The sequence below is a fragment of the Melanostigma gelatinosum genome, assembly GCF_949748355.1.
Source record: "Melanostigma gelatinosum genome assembly, chromosome: 14".
Taxonomy (NCBI): domain Eukaryota; kingdom Metazoa; phylum Chordata; class Actinopteri; order Perciformes; family Zoarcidae; genus Melanostigma; species Melanostigma gelatinosum.
Genome location: NC_136647.1, coordinates 11,582,838 through 11,599,461, shown reverse-complemented (window position 1 = coordinate 11,599,461; position 16,624 = coordinate 11,582,838). Strand labels below are relative to the sequence as shown.

Sequence of the window (16,624 nt, the reverse complement as noted above, 5' to 3'; positions counted from 1 at the left end):
AACATGCTGACTTTTGATTCATCCTAGATATCATAGTCAATAACTGATCATCTCACTGTTCACTGGTCTCATGGCAGTGTGAAAGAGAGGGGGCATTATAGATGATGGTCGAATAGCTCCGTTAGGCTCGTGTCCCAGTTGTGTCCATGCAGCCTTTGGAACGGATGATCTATGAGCCCCTTAAGGACTACCTGGTGAAGACGTTATTGATGTGAGGGTCAACCATTGTCAGTGCTTGTGTTCTAATCACTTAACCAATTACTTCCCCACCGTCTGTCACAGGTGACTTACGAAGCCCATAAAGAGTACTTGGCTAAGATGTACGAAGAGTACCAGCGCCAGGAGGAGGAAAACATGAAGAAGGGGAAGAAAGGCTCTGTGTCCACCATCTCCGGGCTTTCCGCTACGCCTGCCCCTGTCGTAAACGGCAACCTCGAGATTGACGACAACTCCCAGACACAGACGCCTGAGAGCGAGGCCGAGTACAGCGAGGGGACTGGCGGGGACTCGCGCAACCTCCTCGCAGAGGGCGTCGTGAAGCGACCCAACGGAGAAGCCCTGACACCCGGCGAGCAGAGCGCTGGTCCTGGGGTGCGGGTGGAGGTCCACGACCTGCTGGTAGACATTAAAGCAGAGAAGGTGGAGGCCACGGAAGTTAAGTTGGATGACCTGGACTTGTCTCCAGAAGGCCTCGGTGGAGGCGTGGGTGGAGGAGGCGGGGGAGGAATAGAGAACGGACCTCTGGTTGAGGTGGATTCTCTTCTGGACAGTGCTTACTGCGCTGTAGTTCAAAATCTAAATGGAAACCTGGCGCCGAAAGATGACACGCCAGGCTCAGGGGTTGGGATGGGGTCAAGCCTGGGGCTTACGGGAGTCAGTCTGGAGGATGATGGGAACATGGGTCCGCTCATCACATTGGCTGACGAGAAGGACAGCGTCCCAAGCAACAACGGATTTCTCTTCAGCAAGGTAGGATGAGAAGATTATTGTCTCTGAGTACTTCAAGTCCTGTGGAGCCACATCTTCCAAGTATAATACCAACAATCAGTCTACTGCTTTCTGTCCATCTTAGACTTTTTCTAATGCCTTAATGTTCTTTCATTTTTGATTACCCTATTCATCACTTCCAGGTTGACGAGAAGCTTCTTCCAGCTCTGGCAGCCACAGACCCCCTAGTACTGCCGAGCACAGACCAGCCCACTCCATCCGGCCCAGTCCCGGCTCACTCCACCACCAGCGCCAGTGATGACCTCAGCCTGCTGGCCCACATGACGAGTTGCGGCTCTGATCTAACGCAGACCCAGAGCCACACTTCTGGGGAACTTCTAGAGGACGGGCCCTTCAAGATCCAAAGCCCTCTTGCTGATATCAGCTCTATTGCTCAGGCTGAGAGCCAAGCCCAGATCCAGGGAACATCGAGAGCAGATTACCCAGAGGGAGAGGGCACAGCCGGGGCAGAGGGAGAGGCTGCGGGACTTAAGACTGGGGGAGACACAGCCAGCACCACCTCTGATACAGAGAGGTCAGATGATGGGAAAGACAAGGACGCGAAGAAGATCCAAACTACTGCGACCACTCAGGTGTGTTTACGTGTGTACACGTGTCTGATTTATCTTGTTCACACAAGTCTGCAAGTACGTTTCGAGGTTATTCTAATGTTCCTGATTGTGGGCTGCAACTGTGCATCCTTCTACACTGTAATGGTCTCAACGGTCGCAGCTATTTGCCCATATTGTAAAAAGTGTATTTGTTTATTTGTCAAAAAATATAAAGATACCTGGTTTTAAAAGTAAAAGATGTTGAAACGAGAACAGAACAAAAGTACATATTGCATCATTCTGTTCACTTTCAACTGAAACCGAACACAAGCCTTCTTCTCCAGCCTTAAGGCCACCGCTACCCCGATGAGTTTGCTGTGTGTGTGTATTGATTGGCGTAAAAAGCAGCAGAAAAGCAGAGTGGCTGCCCACACATGAACTAATTTTCTACTGAATCAGGGAATACAGAACACAAAGTCCCAGAGAGTCATCTGTAGTTTCTCTTATGAAATATAATATAACTGTATGCGTGCCAAGTTTTATATGCGTATACAAGTAAGAGACGTACTGAAAGCTGGCTGACCAGGTCTTGGCCCCCACCATGTTGCAGGCCCTCCATGGTCGTACAGCAGCCCAGCTGGAGCGGGACCTACGCGTTGATCTGGGCTTCAGGGGCATGCCCATGACGGAGGAGCAGCGCCGGCAGTTCAGCCCCGGCCCGCGCACGACCATGTTCCGCATCCCAGAATTCAAGTGGTCTCCAATGCACCAGAGGTTGCTCACCGACCTGCTGTTCGCCCTGGAGACTGACGTGCATGTGTGGAGGAGGTGAGCTAAGCTAATACTACTCGCACTCATGCCTGGTTTTCAGGGCTTCTGTGTTGATCACACATGTATTGAAAATAAGATTAGACTGAGGATATTCACAAAGTGACGTGTTACCTGTGATGTCTCAATTTGTCCCAAAACTGTATTTTTGTATCGTTCCGTCCAACTCTTATCTTCTATTTCAGCCACTCCACCAAGTCGGTTATGGATTTTGTGAACAGCAATGAGAACATCATCTTTGTCCACAACACGATCCACCTCATTTCTCAGATGGTGGACAACATCATCATCGCCTGTGGAGGCATCCTGCCTCTCCTGTCTGCTGCCACCTCCCCTTCTGTAAGTGGCTCTACTCTGCACCTCTGTGGTGGGAGGGAAAACTGCAGGTCAACAGCTGCCTCATAGGCCTGTAGGCTGTAGCTCAGGTGTTAAACCCTAATACAGACTTCTAAGGACCTGCTGAATCTGATGCCCCCCCCCCCTCCCCCAAGCGCAGGGCAGCGTTTATCTTGCATGATTGAATAGGTTAAATCATTCGTAAAAGTAAGTAAAGTAAAATCATAACAGATCAAAAAAATCTATTTTTGCCCAATAAATCTAAAAGGTTTGATTTTATACTTGCAAAAAGTTCTGTTTCGTTTGGCCTTGAATTGAAAAATGAGTAAACTAATTAAACTTTCACAATTATTTTCTGGATTCCTCTCATCTATCTCCATTAAACTGCCTATCTAACACTTCTTGCGCAATATTTTAATCTTTATTTGAGGTTTGTTCTTATCCTTTAATTAACAATCTATTTCATTTGACAGTTTGATAATCTATTTACTTTATTCATCTTTCCTTTTTTCTTTTCCTCTCTGTGTTACATGTATTCTGTGGATTTTCTTGTCTTTTTTGTCTCTGTTTTTGTCTGTTTTTGCATTTGTGCAGAGTTCTAAGAGTAGTGCCAACACTGTAAGTTGCAGTTTCTTCCTCTTTTTCTATTCTACTAATACTTTGTTCTGGTTTATTTACCATTGTGACTGACACTAAACCTTGCTTGTCTGGCTTCCATAGTGTTTCTATTTGTTGTGCTTCTTTGCTGCTAATCAATACTCCCTCTTATACTGTTTGTATCTATTGACCTCTCTGTCTCAGTGTATCTAGCTCTTAAAGTTATAGGAACTAGGTATACTGAACTAGATACACCTTGTATAGAGACGTACATTTAGTATAATATTCTAAAGTGGTTAGAATATTATACAGATAAGGGGGAAAGAAAAGTTTAAAAGGCCGGATCGATAATCGGAAATATGAGACTGAGAAGGTCTATTTAGAGGTGAAAATAGATGATTTATGAGAGAAAAAGCATGAGAGTTTTCCAGAAGTCCTCGGGGTTGCATCTGCTAAGCCTGTCCCATTTGTATCAACACTGAAGAAGGCAGGAGGAGCCGTACCCCAGAGGGGGTCAAAGGGAGAGGAGGTGACCCCTGTTCCTGGGGGAGGAGGCGCAGGGGGAGAGGTGCGTAAAGACCCTAAGACTCCCACCATCACCAGAAGAGCTAAGAGCACCAACCCAAGTCCCTCTGTCCTCACCTTGTGTGTCTGACTTGCTCTGACGAGCCCCCAGATGCTTGCACTTTGTCGACTCTCCACAGCCCTGCACATCCTGCTTACTGAAGCAGAGACACAGCAAACCGCACACTTGGTTTGCAAGTTTTAACCCCTGCTTTGCTGCCCTCACATTTACTGTCAATGTAGATATACTGAACATTTCATACTTTGGTTGGTGTCAACAAAAGGCGACTGTGTTTACTTTTCCATGAGATACGTTCTGGGCGAGCTGATTAGGCTAGTCTGTACACTGCTACTGTCACGATCCCACTGTTACCATTACCTGTGTGTCATCAGGCTGTACTTCCTGTGTGCTGTGTAGAACACCTCATGTTGTCAGATTTCATCATATAAGTATGTATTTCACTTAAGCAGCATGATACTCACGGTTGCTTGACCTGTTTGTTGGTACAAGCAGCCATGTCCGTTGTGGTCATGCTCATGTAAGACATGATGATAATACCTTTTCTAAAGGATACTTTTATGTCAAAAAAGAAAAAGATGATGCTACAGGATCTCGCCACCTTTCTAAAAGCAGGGAAAGAGCATCCAGTTCATTGTGTTTACATGCTATGATGTCAATAAATAACTGGCAAGCGTGTGTGTACTTATCCTCCCTGTTCCAGACGGAGTTGGAGAACATTGAGGCCACACAGGGCATGTCTTCAGAGACAGCGGTCACCTTCCTGTCTCGTCTCATGGCCATGGTGGACGTACTGGTGTTCGCCAGCTCTCTCAACTTCAGCGAGATTGAAGCAGAGAAGAACATGTCGTCAGGAGGGCTGATGAGGCAATGCCTCCGCCTGGGTGTGTTCTAGTTTGATGTATTTAGTTTGGCGTTAGACTCACAAACAGCTTCATGGCCTTTTTTAGGGCTGCATCGAAAGTACCTCAAAGGAGCCAATAAATTATTTGCAAGAATTATACCCACTTGTTTCTTCTTAAAATAAATGCTATTATATGAAAAAAAGCCAGCTCCGGTATGAAATACTTACAGGTTTCATCTCTCTGCGTCCATCAGTGTGCTGCGTGGCAGTGAGGAACTGTCTGGAGTGCAGGCAGAGACAGAGAGAACGAAGCTGCAAGTCCTCCTTAACCAGCAGCAAGTCACAGGACAGCCTCCACAGTGCCTCCACCACCGGCAAGGTACCACACACACACACACACACACACTCAAATCAAATGCACAAAGCACTTTAAAACGGACACTGAAAAATGCATATATGCATAGCGCACCACATTTGACATTCTGTCTCCCATATTTAGCAGGATCCGGACAGACTCCTGCAGGATGTAGACATCAATCGTCTTCGAGCTGTGGTTTTCAGAGATGTGGTAAGCACGTGTTTGTGTGTATTTTTAGTGCGTCCAAGTTTATTTTGTTTGTGTGTTGTCTTCACTGAATGAATGTGTGTGTGTGTTATTGTGCCGTAGGACGACAGTAAGCAGGCTCAGTTTCTGGCGCTGGCAGTCGTCTACTTTATCTCAGTTCTCATGGTATCGAAGTACCGGGACATTTTGGAACCCCAGCGAGAGATCGGCAGGTCCACCAGCCTATCAGGGAGAAGCATCCGCCACGAGATAAACTCCCCAACCAGTACAGGTGATTCTTGTTTTTCTTTGTGCAACATCCTCAACATGAGAGCGTAATCTTTGATGGGCTGGTGGTGACTCATCATTGTAGCATTTGTATCGTGAAAACAATACCTCTGTCAAGAATATGAGACAATTAGAGGATGTAAAATAGAAGGAAGAATAAAGATGGGTATTACTTGACAGAGAAATGAAGGTTACAAGCAGGAGAAAATAGCCGAGAATGAATAAAAACAGACAATATCTTGTGGAATATTCTTGGCAAGGCAGTTTACAAAAAGAAACGCGATGTTTTGTGATTTTGTTCCAGAGCACCCGTCCACAGCCTTCTCTGACCGTGACAAACAGACCCCCACCCCCGCGGACGACTCTCCACGGGCTGGCCTCCCCCACACAGACTCCGGCATCGGGGAGGAGGGCCATGTGGCCGGATCCCTGAACGGCTCGGAGATGGGCCTGGGGCTCGGCCTTGGCCTGGTGGGGAGAGAGACAGATAGAGACAGAGACATGGGGGGAGGGGGTGGGGTCGGAGGCACAGATCTGTTGTGTAGTCTGTCTGATGTTAGGAGGTCACAGGAGAGCCTTCTGGATTCTCCCCACAACCCCAACAGCCAAGCCCCGCCTTCGTCCATCTCCAGCATCAGCCAAACAAACAAAGGCATCAATGTCAAGGTTGGTGTGTGTGTGTGTGTGTGTGTCCCATTCAGACCTGGCTGTTTGTATCCAGAGATAATACATCAGGTCCAATTGATGTCCTGTGTATCCTTGAACAATTTCAAATCTGGTTTTATTGATCAAGCCACATCTGTATTTGTAGCTGTGTGGTCGTGGTTGATCACCTGAAGACAGATTTTCATGCCAGGTCTGAATAGGGTCAGTGTTTTTCCAGGAATGCAACTTTCAGTGAGGTTGTGCAGTCTAAAGTTATGTATCATGAAAACATGCGCACTGTTCTTACTCATATACAGGGTTCATAGAAAGTCTTGAAAGTTTGGATTAATGCTTCATTTGAACAGTTCTCTTTTCAAGGTTAGGAATATGCTTCATTTTCATCACAATCACTCGTGTAAAGCAAAACTTTTTCATATTTGAAATTAAACAATCCTGTCGTCGTATTACATAAAATATCAAATATACATTGATTGCTGTGGGTACAAAGGAATTCTATCAACTTTATTTTCCTTATATACGATGACAAAGAATTCAAGAGTCTGTACATTTTTGGTTCAGGTACTTTTAAAGTGCTTGTATTTTGCTCTTTAAACGCTGTATGAACCCTGCATATACATTCAGTTAAGAAAGTTAAAAAAACAGCCAGAGATTTGTCATGCCGTTGGACTCCTCACAACTTGTGTCCTGTAGTCACCAGATGGGTTGTTCTCTCTGAAATGCAGGAGATCCTGAAGAGCTTGGTGGCGGCTCCGGTTGACGGCGGGGATTTGGGACAGGAGTCCGGGCCGACGCCCTATCACCCCGACCCTGCCCTGAAGACACACCCCATGCTGCCCATGCAGTTCCACTCCTTCGACAGGTTAGACCCAGTTAGTGTTTGACCTACGAGAGGCAGACAACCAAACAGCCATATCAGAGTCATCAGCAGCCTGACACATCCATCAATTAATCCATTTATCCAGCCAATACTGATCTTGTGGTGATGCGTTTTACTGTACTGCTATTTGTCACACTGCTGATCATCAGTTTTGAAAAAACAATGGACACAGAAATCAATCAATTGATTAGCATTTAGAAAATGACCTTCCCCTTTGGATGGTAACTTTTAAAAACTGACACAATGTTCTTTACTTGCCAGCAGTCACATTGATTTCTTTAGTAAAACTCAAAGAAATGCACAGATAAGAAAAAATAAAATGTGAAGTTTGCACAAAGACTTGTTTGTTTCTTGCGTTGACTGAGCGCTACATGTTTGTGAATAGACACGTTCATTTTGAGTGTTCAATTTGAAAACAGAAAAACAATCTTTTCACTGGCAGTGACACTACATTAATAAAACATGACTAAGACGCTGTTGATGTCATTATTACTTCCCATTCCTGGACTGATTTTAGACTGTCAGAGTAAAATCTTATCGGGATAGAGATATTGTTGCAAAATGATAAAGTAATCGGACATGACATGAAATTTTCCTCGCTTGTCCAAAAGTGTTAACATATAGACTCTCCACTGAGTGATGACCTGTTTGTATCTTCTGTGCATCACTTCGTCTCCTTGATCCTGCTCTGTGGCAGTCCTTGAGAGCTAAGCTATTGATTGAAGACAGTGTGCATAATAGATCACCAATGGCTCCATATCCATTTCCCAGATGTCCCCTGGATGTATTTGTCAAGCCCATGCAGACAGGCGTGATACATCTGGTTCATAGAAATGAATTGCAAATACGTAGTTACGAACAAACTGCATTTGTTAGTTCTTCTAAACAATCGCTGCTGTGTGGCCACACTCCCTAGACTTTAGTTCCAAGCTTGTATGTATGTATTTATTTGTGTCCCACCTCTTACAGGAGTGTAATGGTTCCAGTCAAAAAGCCGCCACCTGGCAGCCTGTCAGTCAACACGGTGGGCACGCCCACTACTAGCGGAGCAGCTACTGCCGGCAGCACACCCAACATTTTTGCATCTGCAACCGCAACACCCAAGAGCATGATCAACACTACAGGTGAGAGATATAGTGCGCTTACAGTACAAACACATATGCTGTTCACACCACGTCTAAATCTATATCTTTGGATGTTGTTAACCATTTTTGCATCTACTGTGCATTTAAGGAAGAGGCAGCAGACAGACACCCCGCAGTATGACGAAGTTGTTTGTGTGAAAGGCCTCCAGCAATTCAAAGACCGCTCCATGAAGCAGAGAGTTATTTCTGACATCGGAAAACTCTTTAACAACCAGAATAGACACAAACTGAACCGATTTTACCAGCACATGCTTTCATGGTTAGTTGTAGACTATTTCCAGATCAATGAAGTTGCAGACCGTACAGCAAGTGTTAAATATCTTGGCCATTGGCAAGAAAATTAAGTCGGGGAACTCTCCGATGCCGGACAGATGTACCCTTCAAACATTTGCTACTGCAACAATCAAACAAATATGGTCTTAAATTAAAATAAATTGAGAACAAGACAAGAATCAAATACACATCAGCTGAGATGCAGATCAGTGCTGTTTCCATGCAGCGTCGTACTCAGCAGATTCATCGTATCGTACATGCATAATGGAGAAGGAAGGGATTTGTTCCCTGGAGTGGATTCTGTATATTGATCATAAAGCTATTTTCACAAATGGGGGCCATTACCGGAGGACAAGCAGCAGCAGCAGCACGTCCAAATTGAATTTGGCCGCAACCGACCGGGACTTTCATACATTTATTTTATTGTTATCCTGCACGATAACCTTGGTCACGCTTGATTCATGTTACAACAATGCTTGTCTTATTTGTCATCACTCTCCCTTCTCTCTGTCCTGTCTAGGTGCCACAGACTCTGCCTCCTCTTCCTCCTCCTCCTCTTCGTCGTTTGTAAACGGTGCGACTAGTAAGAACCTGCCAGCGGTGCAGACGGTGGCACCCATGCCAGAAGACTCAATGGAGAATATGAGGTCAGAGCTCTAATGACAAAGCTCTTTATCGCTTCAGCCATTCACTTTCCTGCCGCTCTTCTTTTTTTTTTCCTCTCTTTGGCTTTTTTGGTTTTTACGTTGATTTGTCTGTTTTCTTGAGTGCCTGTCGTTTTCCCACTTCATTCCTGTCCCTCTTTTACTTGACACTTAGGTCTTCATCATTCCAACAGTATTCTCACAAGCAGCTCACTCTCACAGTCATCACTGATATTATGCAGCAGGGTTAGATTGGGGACAACTGGGGTGCACCCACATGCTTTTTGAGGCCACGGTAACAATACCTCAATTAATCACAATCACTTGTATATGAGAATGTCAGGTACAATGGAGATGCTGACATGTTAGAATAAATAACCACGTTTTAAACCAAAAGACAAAACTTTCATTGCAAATTTGACAGTTGTGCTGGGTGACAATTACTGGGAATCAAAAATCACACAAATGGCAGTTCCACATTGAGTTCTCAGCCATGAAAAGGATATTGGACTGATTCCAAAATTGCTCTTTAAAGCTGATATCGACGAATAATAATAATATTCTTCTGAAAGATAGTAAAACTACTCCATCTGTGGTAACTCTCACATTCATATTTTCTGCACGCATACCACCCACACATCTCACCCAGTCTGCACTGTGGTGCTCTTCATCCCTGACATCACACTGATGTCACAAATTAATGTCACAATAACAATATGCTGTCGAGTGTGAAAATATCAGCCGTCTCGCTGGATTACTTTTTTTGAAAACATGTAAATGAGATTGTCATAAATATAAACCTGTGTTTTAGTTGTGTTTCCATACCCTGTATAGACATCTGACGCTCGCTAATAAAGTAGCAGTTGATCTGCCATAATGTTAATAATTAGGAAATAGCATTACAATAAGAAATCATTCATAATTCCTTTGAACATTGTAGCAGCTTGTACTGTAACATTTCTGTCAATGTGCTCTCTCTCCTTAGACACGTCAGACAGTTTGTAATGACGTGTGCAGTTAGTTACGTGCACACGCATGTGAGAGGGTGCGTGCGTGCGTGTGCATGTGTTCTTTAATCAGTGTGTGTGTGTCTGTATGTGTGTGGTTTGTATTGCAGTGCCTATTGTGAGGTGGCGCAGTGTGCGCTGCGCAGCGGTCAGACGCCCCCTGAGCTCAAGTCTTTCAGCTCTCTGGCAGGCTTCCAGGCAGCTCCCCGAGATGCAGGACAGTGTTTTAGGCAAGGAGATACCCGTCCTCCCCCCATGACCCCCCCACCCCTCCCCTCATGCCCCACCTCCACCACACACCCTCTGCTGCGCCCAATCCACTACCAAATGTTCCCAGAATGCCATGGGAGGAAGGACAGACAATCTTTGCTTACAGCTTCAACAGTTAGCATCACATCGTGTTTTTTGTACTTCTGGCATGGCTGTCTCAAGAGCAGACCTGAGTCAAACTGTCTTTGCAAATAACTTGTAGCAGCACTTGTTGCAAAATGATAGCAGTCCTGTTTTAATCGTCGTTGTACTTTTTTGCAAATGTCACCCATCTGCTACTCTGAGCATGCTTGAAGCAAAAATAAGAATTTGTAGCCCAGTGACCCAGGTCTGTTTCAGAAGCCACATGCTTCTACGGCTCCATATTTTAGTCTGCTTGGCTGTATACTCTTCTTGCCTTACTTTCTCCATCTGTCAACTGAACATAGAAGTATTTTACTCTGCACGTACTCTACACTTGTGCACAAACAAAGGCGCTTACATGCAGATGTGTAGCAAGTCAAGATAGAATTCATTCAATATTTTTCTAGTGCAGTTTTAGCTTTTACTGCACTTCCAGCTTCACCCATCCAACAATGTTGTTGATTAACGATTAGCCTTAAAACTATATAACCATCAACCTTTCCTTACTTACACTAACCCAGGCATAGTGCTTCCATACCAAACCATCATGACATACGCTTTAATTCTGTGCCTTCTGTGTTCATTTCAGACATTTTTCTACTTCTCCTGTGTAATTTGTCCTGTGCTTTCCCCCCCTCCCGTTTTCTCACCTATCTCTACTCATTTCTATCTCGCTCCCTTCCTCACCTACTGTATATCCCCTGAGTTTTTCCTCACATGCTCTTCTGAGGTCATCTGTATGTTGCTTTGTCTTATCTTCACTCCTATTCCCTTCATCTCTCTCTGACTTATTTCCGCCACAGTATCACCACCAAGCTGGAGCGCGCTCTGGAGAAAGTGGCGCCCCTGCTGAGGGAGATTTTTGTGGATTTTGCTCCCTTCCTGTCCAGGACGCTGCTGGGTAGCCATGGGCAGGAACTGCTCATAGAAGGTACAGGTGCTGTACACGGCTCCTTTTTTCTAACTGGCGTCTCTCTGTGGAGTCTTCCCATTCACTGTCCCTCACCGCGATCCGTGTGCATGACAAAGACTTGAGAGAAAGTGAGCGGACGCGAGTGACGTGTTGCTGTGTGATTGGCTGAGAGTGAGTGAATGAGTGGGTGAGTGTCTTTGAGCTGGCTGCTTCACTCATCCGTCAAGCAGGTATGAAGTCAGTAATTACTACTATTTTCAAAACAGCTAGCTATCAGATTATTTAATGGTATTTATACTCCTGGTATTACAGATTGTACTAAATGTGATGCTCCCTCCCTCTGCCCACCTGCTTCCTGGTGTCCTGTTTTTGTGATCCACTGTCTCAATGTTGATCTCTCCCTCTCCTCTCCTCCTGCTCCCTCTCCTCTCTCCCCCACTCTCTCCTTTCTCATCTTTCTCTCTACTGTTTGTTCCTGTCTTCTCTGTGGCATGCTTTTTTTTATAAACCTGACTACGATTACTGTGTACAATAGCAGAAACCACTGACACTACAGTGTATTCTTTGATGATATTTCTGTGTCTCGCGGCGGTGTGTGTGTGTGTGAGAGACAAAGGAAGAGAGGCTCCTGACTGTGCTGTGTGTCTCTGTACTGCAGGTCTGGTGTGCATGAAGTCTAGCACGTCTGTGGTGGAGCTCGTAATGCTGCTCTGTTCTCAGGTTGGTAACCCTTCACCTCTCCTCCCTTATCTCTCTGTTTACCGTCCTCACACATATGATCCACTTTGCTCCTGAGCCTGACAAAGTCATCCTTCATTTATCTCGTTTCGAACCCATTCTGAAAGTCTCTCTGTGTTTTTGGAGTCGGCTGCACACGGGAAGCTGTTGCGTTATGGACGTGCCCTGCGAGGCAGTGTTGACGATGTAATCAGCGCATTGCGGATGTAATATAATATTGACTTTCTGTATTTGCTATCATCACACCATAGTTTTCCCTCACCAATAGCAAGGCCACACAAATACTCTTCCATGTCAATCACATGCACATCAACGTTTCTGACTCGATTTTACTAAACTAAATTAAATCACATAAGCATCACAGCTTAATTGATGTTTTTGGGGTCATTTGTCTAACTTCCATTCAAAACCTTTATTTTACGTAATAACACTTTAAAGAGAAGGTGACAACAGAGAGGGACTTACCACTACAAAGTGACCAGTCTTCTTTTTCTTTTACATTATGAAGTCGGTCTCCCAACTATAGTCAGTTTCGTTGGCTGCCTCTAAGAGCTCTTCTCCTCAGAGGAGCCCCTCGGTCCTTTCCTTTTTCTCTTCAACTCCACTACTGTGGTCTCCACATTATACTCTCTTACTGCTTCATCATCTACCATACCATCACTGCTTTACTGGTCCAATTTCGGTGGAAACTGCTTTCATCTTCTACCACTCTCCACACTGCCCCGTCCTCTCACCACTCCCTCTCCTTTCTCCTCCCCTGCACTCTCCTGCCCGGCTGCTCGTCAGCATGTATAGTGTTACCCCTGGCTCCGGCCTTGTCTTCCATTAGATGCCCAGGAGAGCGAACCCTAGCCCAGATATCGATCCTCTGGATGGGGCGGGTGTAACCTGAGATGGTCCCACATGGCCTTGAGAGCTAGTGGGGCTAATGGAGCTCTGATATTTTGAGGCTTTCAGCAACACTCTCATCCCGCTCAGAAGTCTCCCCTCTAATATGCACAGACACATTAAACACGTCCTCTTAGGCGGACGGGTGCATTAGAAAGCTCTTAAGATGTTTCTTCTTCCTTATTCTTTGCAGTTTTGTGCTAATGCACCTTTACAATAATGTTGGTATATGACGGGAATATTTATATTTTCTCTTGACTAAAGCAATTTCTTAACTCTCTGTATTCACAGCCGCTTCTTACATGTTGATCAGCTGATTAACCGTTGTGAAACCGCTGACAAAGGGATTTTACTATATCGTGTATACCCACATAGCTCTGGTAACCATACACAGCTTTCATTCGTCCATTGTGGACAATGTTGCAAACTGATCAGCAGGATTGCTTTGTGGCAAGATTGAATTCACAGAATTTTTGTGAGGAAGTGTCTCGATTCCATATGACACACCCATACCCCCAACCATATTAATTCTGATGCATCCTCTGCACTTAGGAGTGGCAAAACTCCATTCAAAAGAACGCTGGACTGGCCTTCATCGAGCTCATCAACGAGGGAAGGTAAAGTGATTTACACATTAACAACAACACTGTTATCAGCGCTTAGCAACTACAGGTGATTGGGTCTGATAGAGCCATGTGAGTTTAGTCGGAAGTCAAATCGTTACAGTGCATATAAGTGTAAATTTTAATTTGTCCAGGTATAATCACAGTGCCTGTTTTACTCCAAACTGTGTACAACTCAAAAAAGATGAATATCCATCCAAAAAAAATGGAAGCGACATTTAAAAACATCTGTTTTCCCATACATACATCAGCTTCAGCAGCAGATGGACAGGTCTTATTGGTGTCATTTAGAAAAGGTTGCCACATTGATGGAAACTTGCTTACATTCCCTGTCGTTTTTTTGTAAATGGAGGTGTTTCTATTGCCTGTCATGTTTGTCGCTCTCTTCAATCCCTCACCAGACTTCTGTGCCACGCCATGAAGGATCATATTGTGCGTGTTGCCAATGAAGCTGAGTTCATCCTGAACAGACAGAGGGCAGAGGATGTACACAAACATGCCGAATTTGAGGTAACGACATGATACATGTGATACACATGATGATACGTGCCTGCAGGTAAACAGTCACATGAAGTGTCTTAACGTGTAACGCTCATTGTTGTCACGGATTTCACCTCCCGCTCTCCTGCAGTCTAACTGTGCCCAGTACGCTGCGGACCGGAAAGAGGAGGAGAGAATGTGCGATCACCTCATCAGCGCCGCCAAGCACAGAGATCATGTGACCGCAAACCAGCTGAAACAGAAGATCCTCAACATCCTGACCAATAAGCACGGAGCGTGGGGGACAATGTCACAGAGGTGAGGGGGAGATGCGTGGAACTTCATGTCAAATTATGCTCTGGGACATTTTTAGGTTGTTGTTCCTCGCGATGTCATTTGACAGCAGACGCTACACCGGCTGAGTGCACATGGAGCACTTCTTCCATATAATGAGACAATGTCATCAGTATGTGCAGGGATTATTAAGTGAGCACCGGCCATCACTATAACACACCACCACTGTAAATTATTCCTGTATTTGTGTAAAAGTAGGATCATTTACACCATAAATTCATGAACCCAGTAGAGTAGCATCAGCTTCACATCACAGACTGAGACAATCTTATTTCTGAAAAAGTTTCCACATCGTGGGTATGATCAGTGCTGCAATATAGACTTTTATAAAAGATGACATGTTCCGTGTAAAGCAGGCTTCATGAAGCAATCAGGTCTCGTTTAACATAATTTATGGTACATCGACTTCAGCACACACCGACAGCTGAATCCTCACATCGTTGCTGCCTAGTAGCTGTGTTGGACTGATCTCCTCATTTAGTGCACTCACAGACTCACAGTAAATCAATCATTGCTTGTTATCCAGATCTGTCACCAGATTTGGGTGAGGACATGTGATTTTTGAGAGCACGTGACATGCGGCATCTGAAGCCTGACTTCTTCACCTCACTGTTGATTAAGTAAATTGTTTGGCACAACGTGTATGCTGTTGACAAACACCTTTTGCACTCGGATGAAAAAAAGAAAGTTTAATTGCATCTGAAGTGCTCTGGCCTCGATTATATTACTTTTGTGTACATTCGCATATAATTCTAATTGAGAATTTCAACCACACTTGCTTGTCTAAACCTGGCTTTTCATCTGTTTTCTTCATAAATCACCGTGGCTCTATAGATCTTTTTATTGCCATTGGGTTGCTACGAGAACAGCTTTGGTCCAAGTTTACTTCCTGGCGTTAGTCAGCTCTCAATAATATTTCATTTTATTTCATTTTATTGTAATCGCCAAATTATATATGCAACAATCTGGGTTTAGCTAACGTTCGCCAACAATATCTGCATTCATTTGGAGATAAAACCGTTAACATTGGTAAGAAATGATTATTGTGAAAGTGTAAAAGAAACAGACGGGGCCGCTGCGGTGTTGGTGAATGTTACAGCCTCTCTAGCGTAATTGCTGTCATGACCTATGTGTGTGCTAGTTCATCATGTAGATGTCTTGCATGGAATTGAATGCATTAGCATACGATCGAGTGCCAATTAAGAATGTTTACCTTCCTCTGACCGACCCTGTCATTAAGTCCAGACAGTTATAATCGGAGCCATTAATTCATTTGTCAGGTTATATTTGCAGTCTGGTCAGCGATAATAGTTTGGTCATGTAACATGGTCTTGTAATATCTTGAGTTGAGCTCTATGTAGCTGCAGGACAGAGCCGTGATCTGTTTGGAGACCAATAACGAGGAAAACAAACACGCACATTTCGATTAAAAAAACATCACATAATGTGTTATTTTTCAGTCAGAGGTGAAACAACACAGATATGGTGGGTTACACTGGGACAAGCCATGCTCGCCCCATTCACTTTAATAGAACTGGCACCAGAGAATGGTATTAATGCAACATTATAATGCTGTCACGATTACGTAATGACCCTTCCTTCTTTAATAGTTTCCTTGTCAGCTAATGCATTACGCTACCTTTACCATTGCGACACGAAATACAAACAGGGCGATTACGATTTTCTTTTATCTTTAAGCCATTTATTTGTGTTTGCAGAGTTCAATTACCACCCTTTAACCCAATAAAGAGGAATCTTTTTTCACTGTATTCAATTTCAAATGTAACTTCAGCTTCAACTCAAACTTTATTAACTTTATTGTCAATTAAACTTTATTGGAAAAAACTTGAGGGAAAAGTCCCAAAATGCGCACCTTGTTTGCCCCCCCCACTAATGAAATTACTCGTCTGTGTTCCTTTTCTTTTATGTCTTCAGCCAATTACATGACTTCTGGCGTCTAGACTACTGGGAGGACGACCTGAGGAGGAGACGGAGATTTGTGCGAAATGCCTCTGGATCCACTCACGCCGATGTGTCACTCAAAGCTCTGGAGGAATACGGTCAG

At 44.4% G+C, this 16,624-nt stretch overlaps 1 protein-coding gene across 5 annotated transcripts in view; it reads left to right on the top strand.

Annotated features, from left to right (window-relative positions):
• The window catches only part of LOC306787788 (neurobeachin-like), a gene marked incomplete at its 5' end in the record, with an annotated part of 83,335 nt that overhangs the window by 57,577 nt on the left and 9,134 nt on the right, over positions 1 to 16,624 (top strand). For 3 of the 5 annotated variants that reach the window (XM_079283066.1, XM_079283069.1, XM_079283068.1), the window contains 21 exons: positions 283 to 969; positions 1,131 to 1,580; positions 2,149 to 2,366; positions 2,552 to 2,705; positions 3,297 to 3,320; positions 3,784 to 3,867; positions 4,586 to 4,766; positions 4,981 to 5,105; positions 5,226 to 5,294; positions 5,394 to 5,562; positions 5,863 to 6,224; positions 6,947 to 7,083; positions 8,071 to 8,225; positions 9,040 to 9,166; positions 10,281 to 10,400; positions 11,367 to 11,500; positions 12,135 to 12,196; positions 13,655 to 13,719; positions 14,127 to 14,235; positions 14,357 to 14,523; positions 16,495 to 16,619. In XM_079283066.1, the coding sequence (XP_079139192.1) occupies positions 283 to 969; positions 1,131 to 1,580; positions 2,149 to 2,366; positions 2,552 to 2,705; positions 3,297 to 3,320; positions 3,784 to 3,867; positions 4,586 to 4,766; positions 4,981 to 5,105; positions 5,226 to 5,294; positions 5,394 to 5,562; positions 5,863 to 6,224; positions 6,947 to 7,083; positions 8,071 to 8,225; positions 9,040 to 9,166; positions 10,281 to 10,400; positions 11,367 to 11,500; positions 12,135 to 12,196; positions 13,655 to 13,719; positions 14,127 to 14,235; positions 14,357 to 14,523; positions 16,495 to 16,619 (3,724 nt within the window). Of the gene's footprint in view, positions 1 to 282; positions 970 to 1,130; positions 1,581 to 2,148; positions 2,367 to 2,551; positions 2,734 to 3,296; positions 3,321 to 3,783; positions 3,868 to 4,585; positions 4,767 to 4,980; positions 5,106 to 5,225; positions 5,295 to 5,393; positions 5,606 to 5,818; positions 6,225 to 6,946; positions 7,084 to 8,070; positions 8,226 to 9,039; positions 9,167 to 10,280; positions 10,401 to 11,366; positions 11,501 to 12,134; positions 12,197 to 13,654; positions 13,720 to 14,126; positions 14,236 to 14,356; positions 14,524 to 16,494; positions 16,620 to 16,624 lie in introns of all 5 variants that reach the window. The other 2 variants (XM_079283067.1, XM_079283065.1) reach the window with 2 other exon arrangements.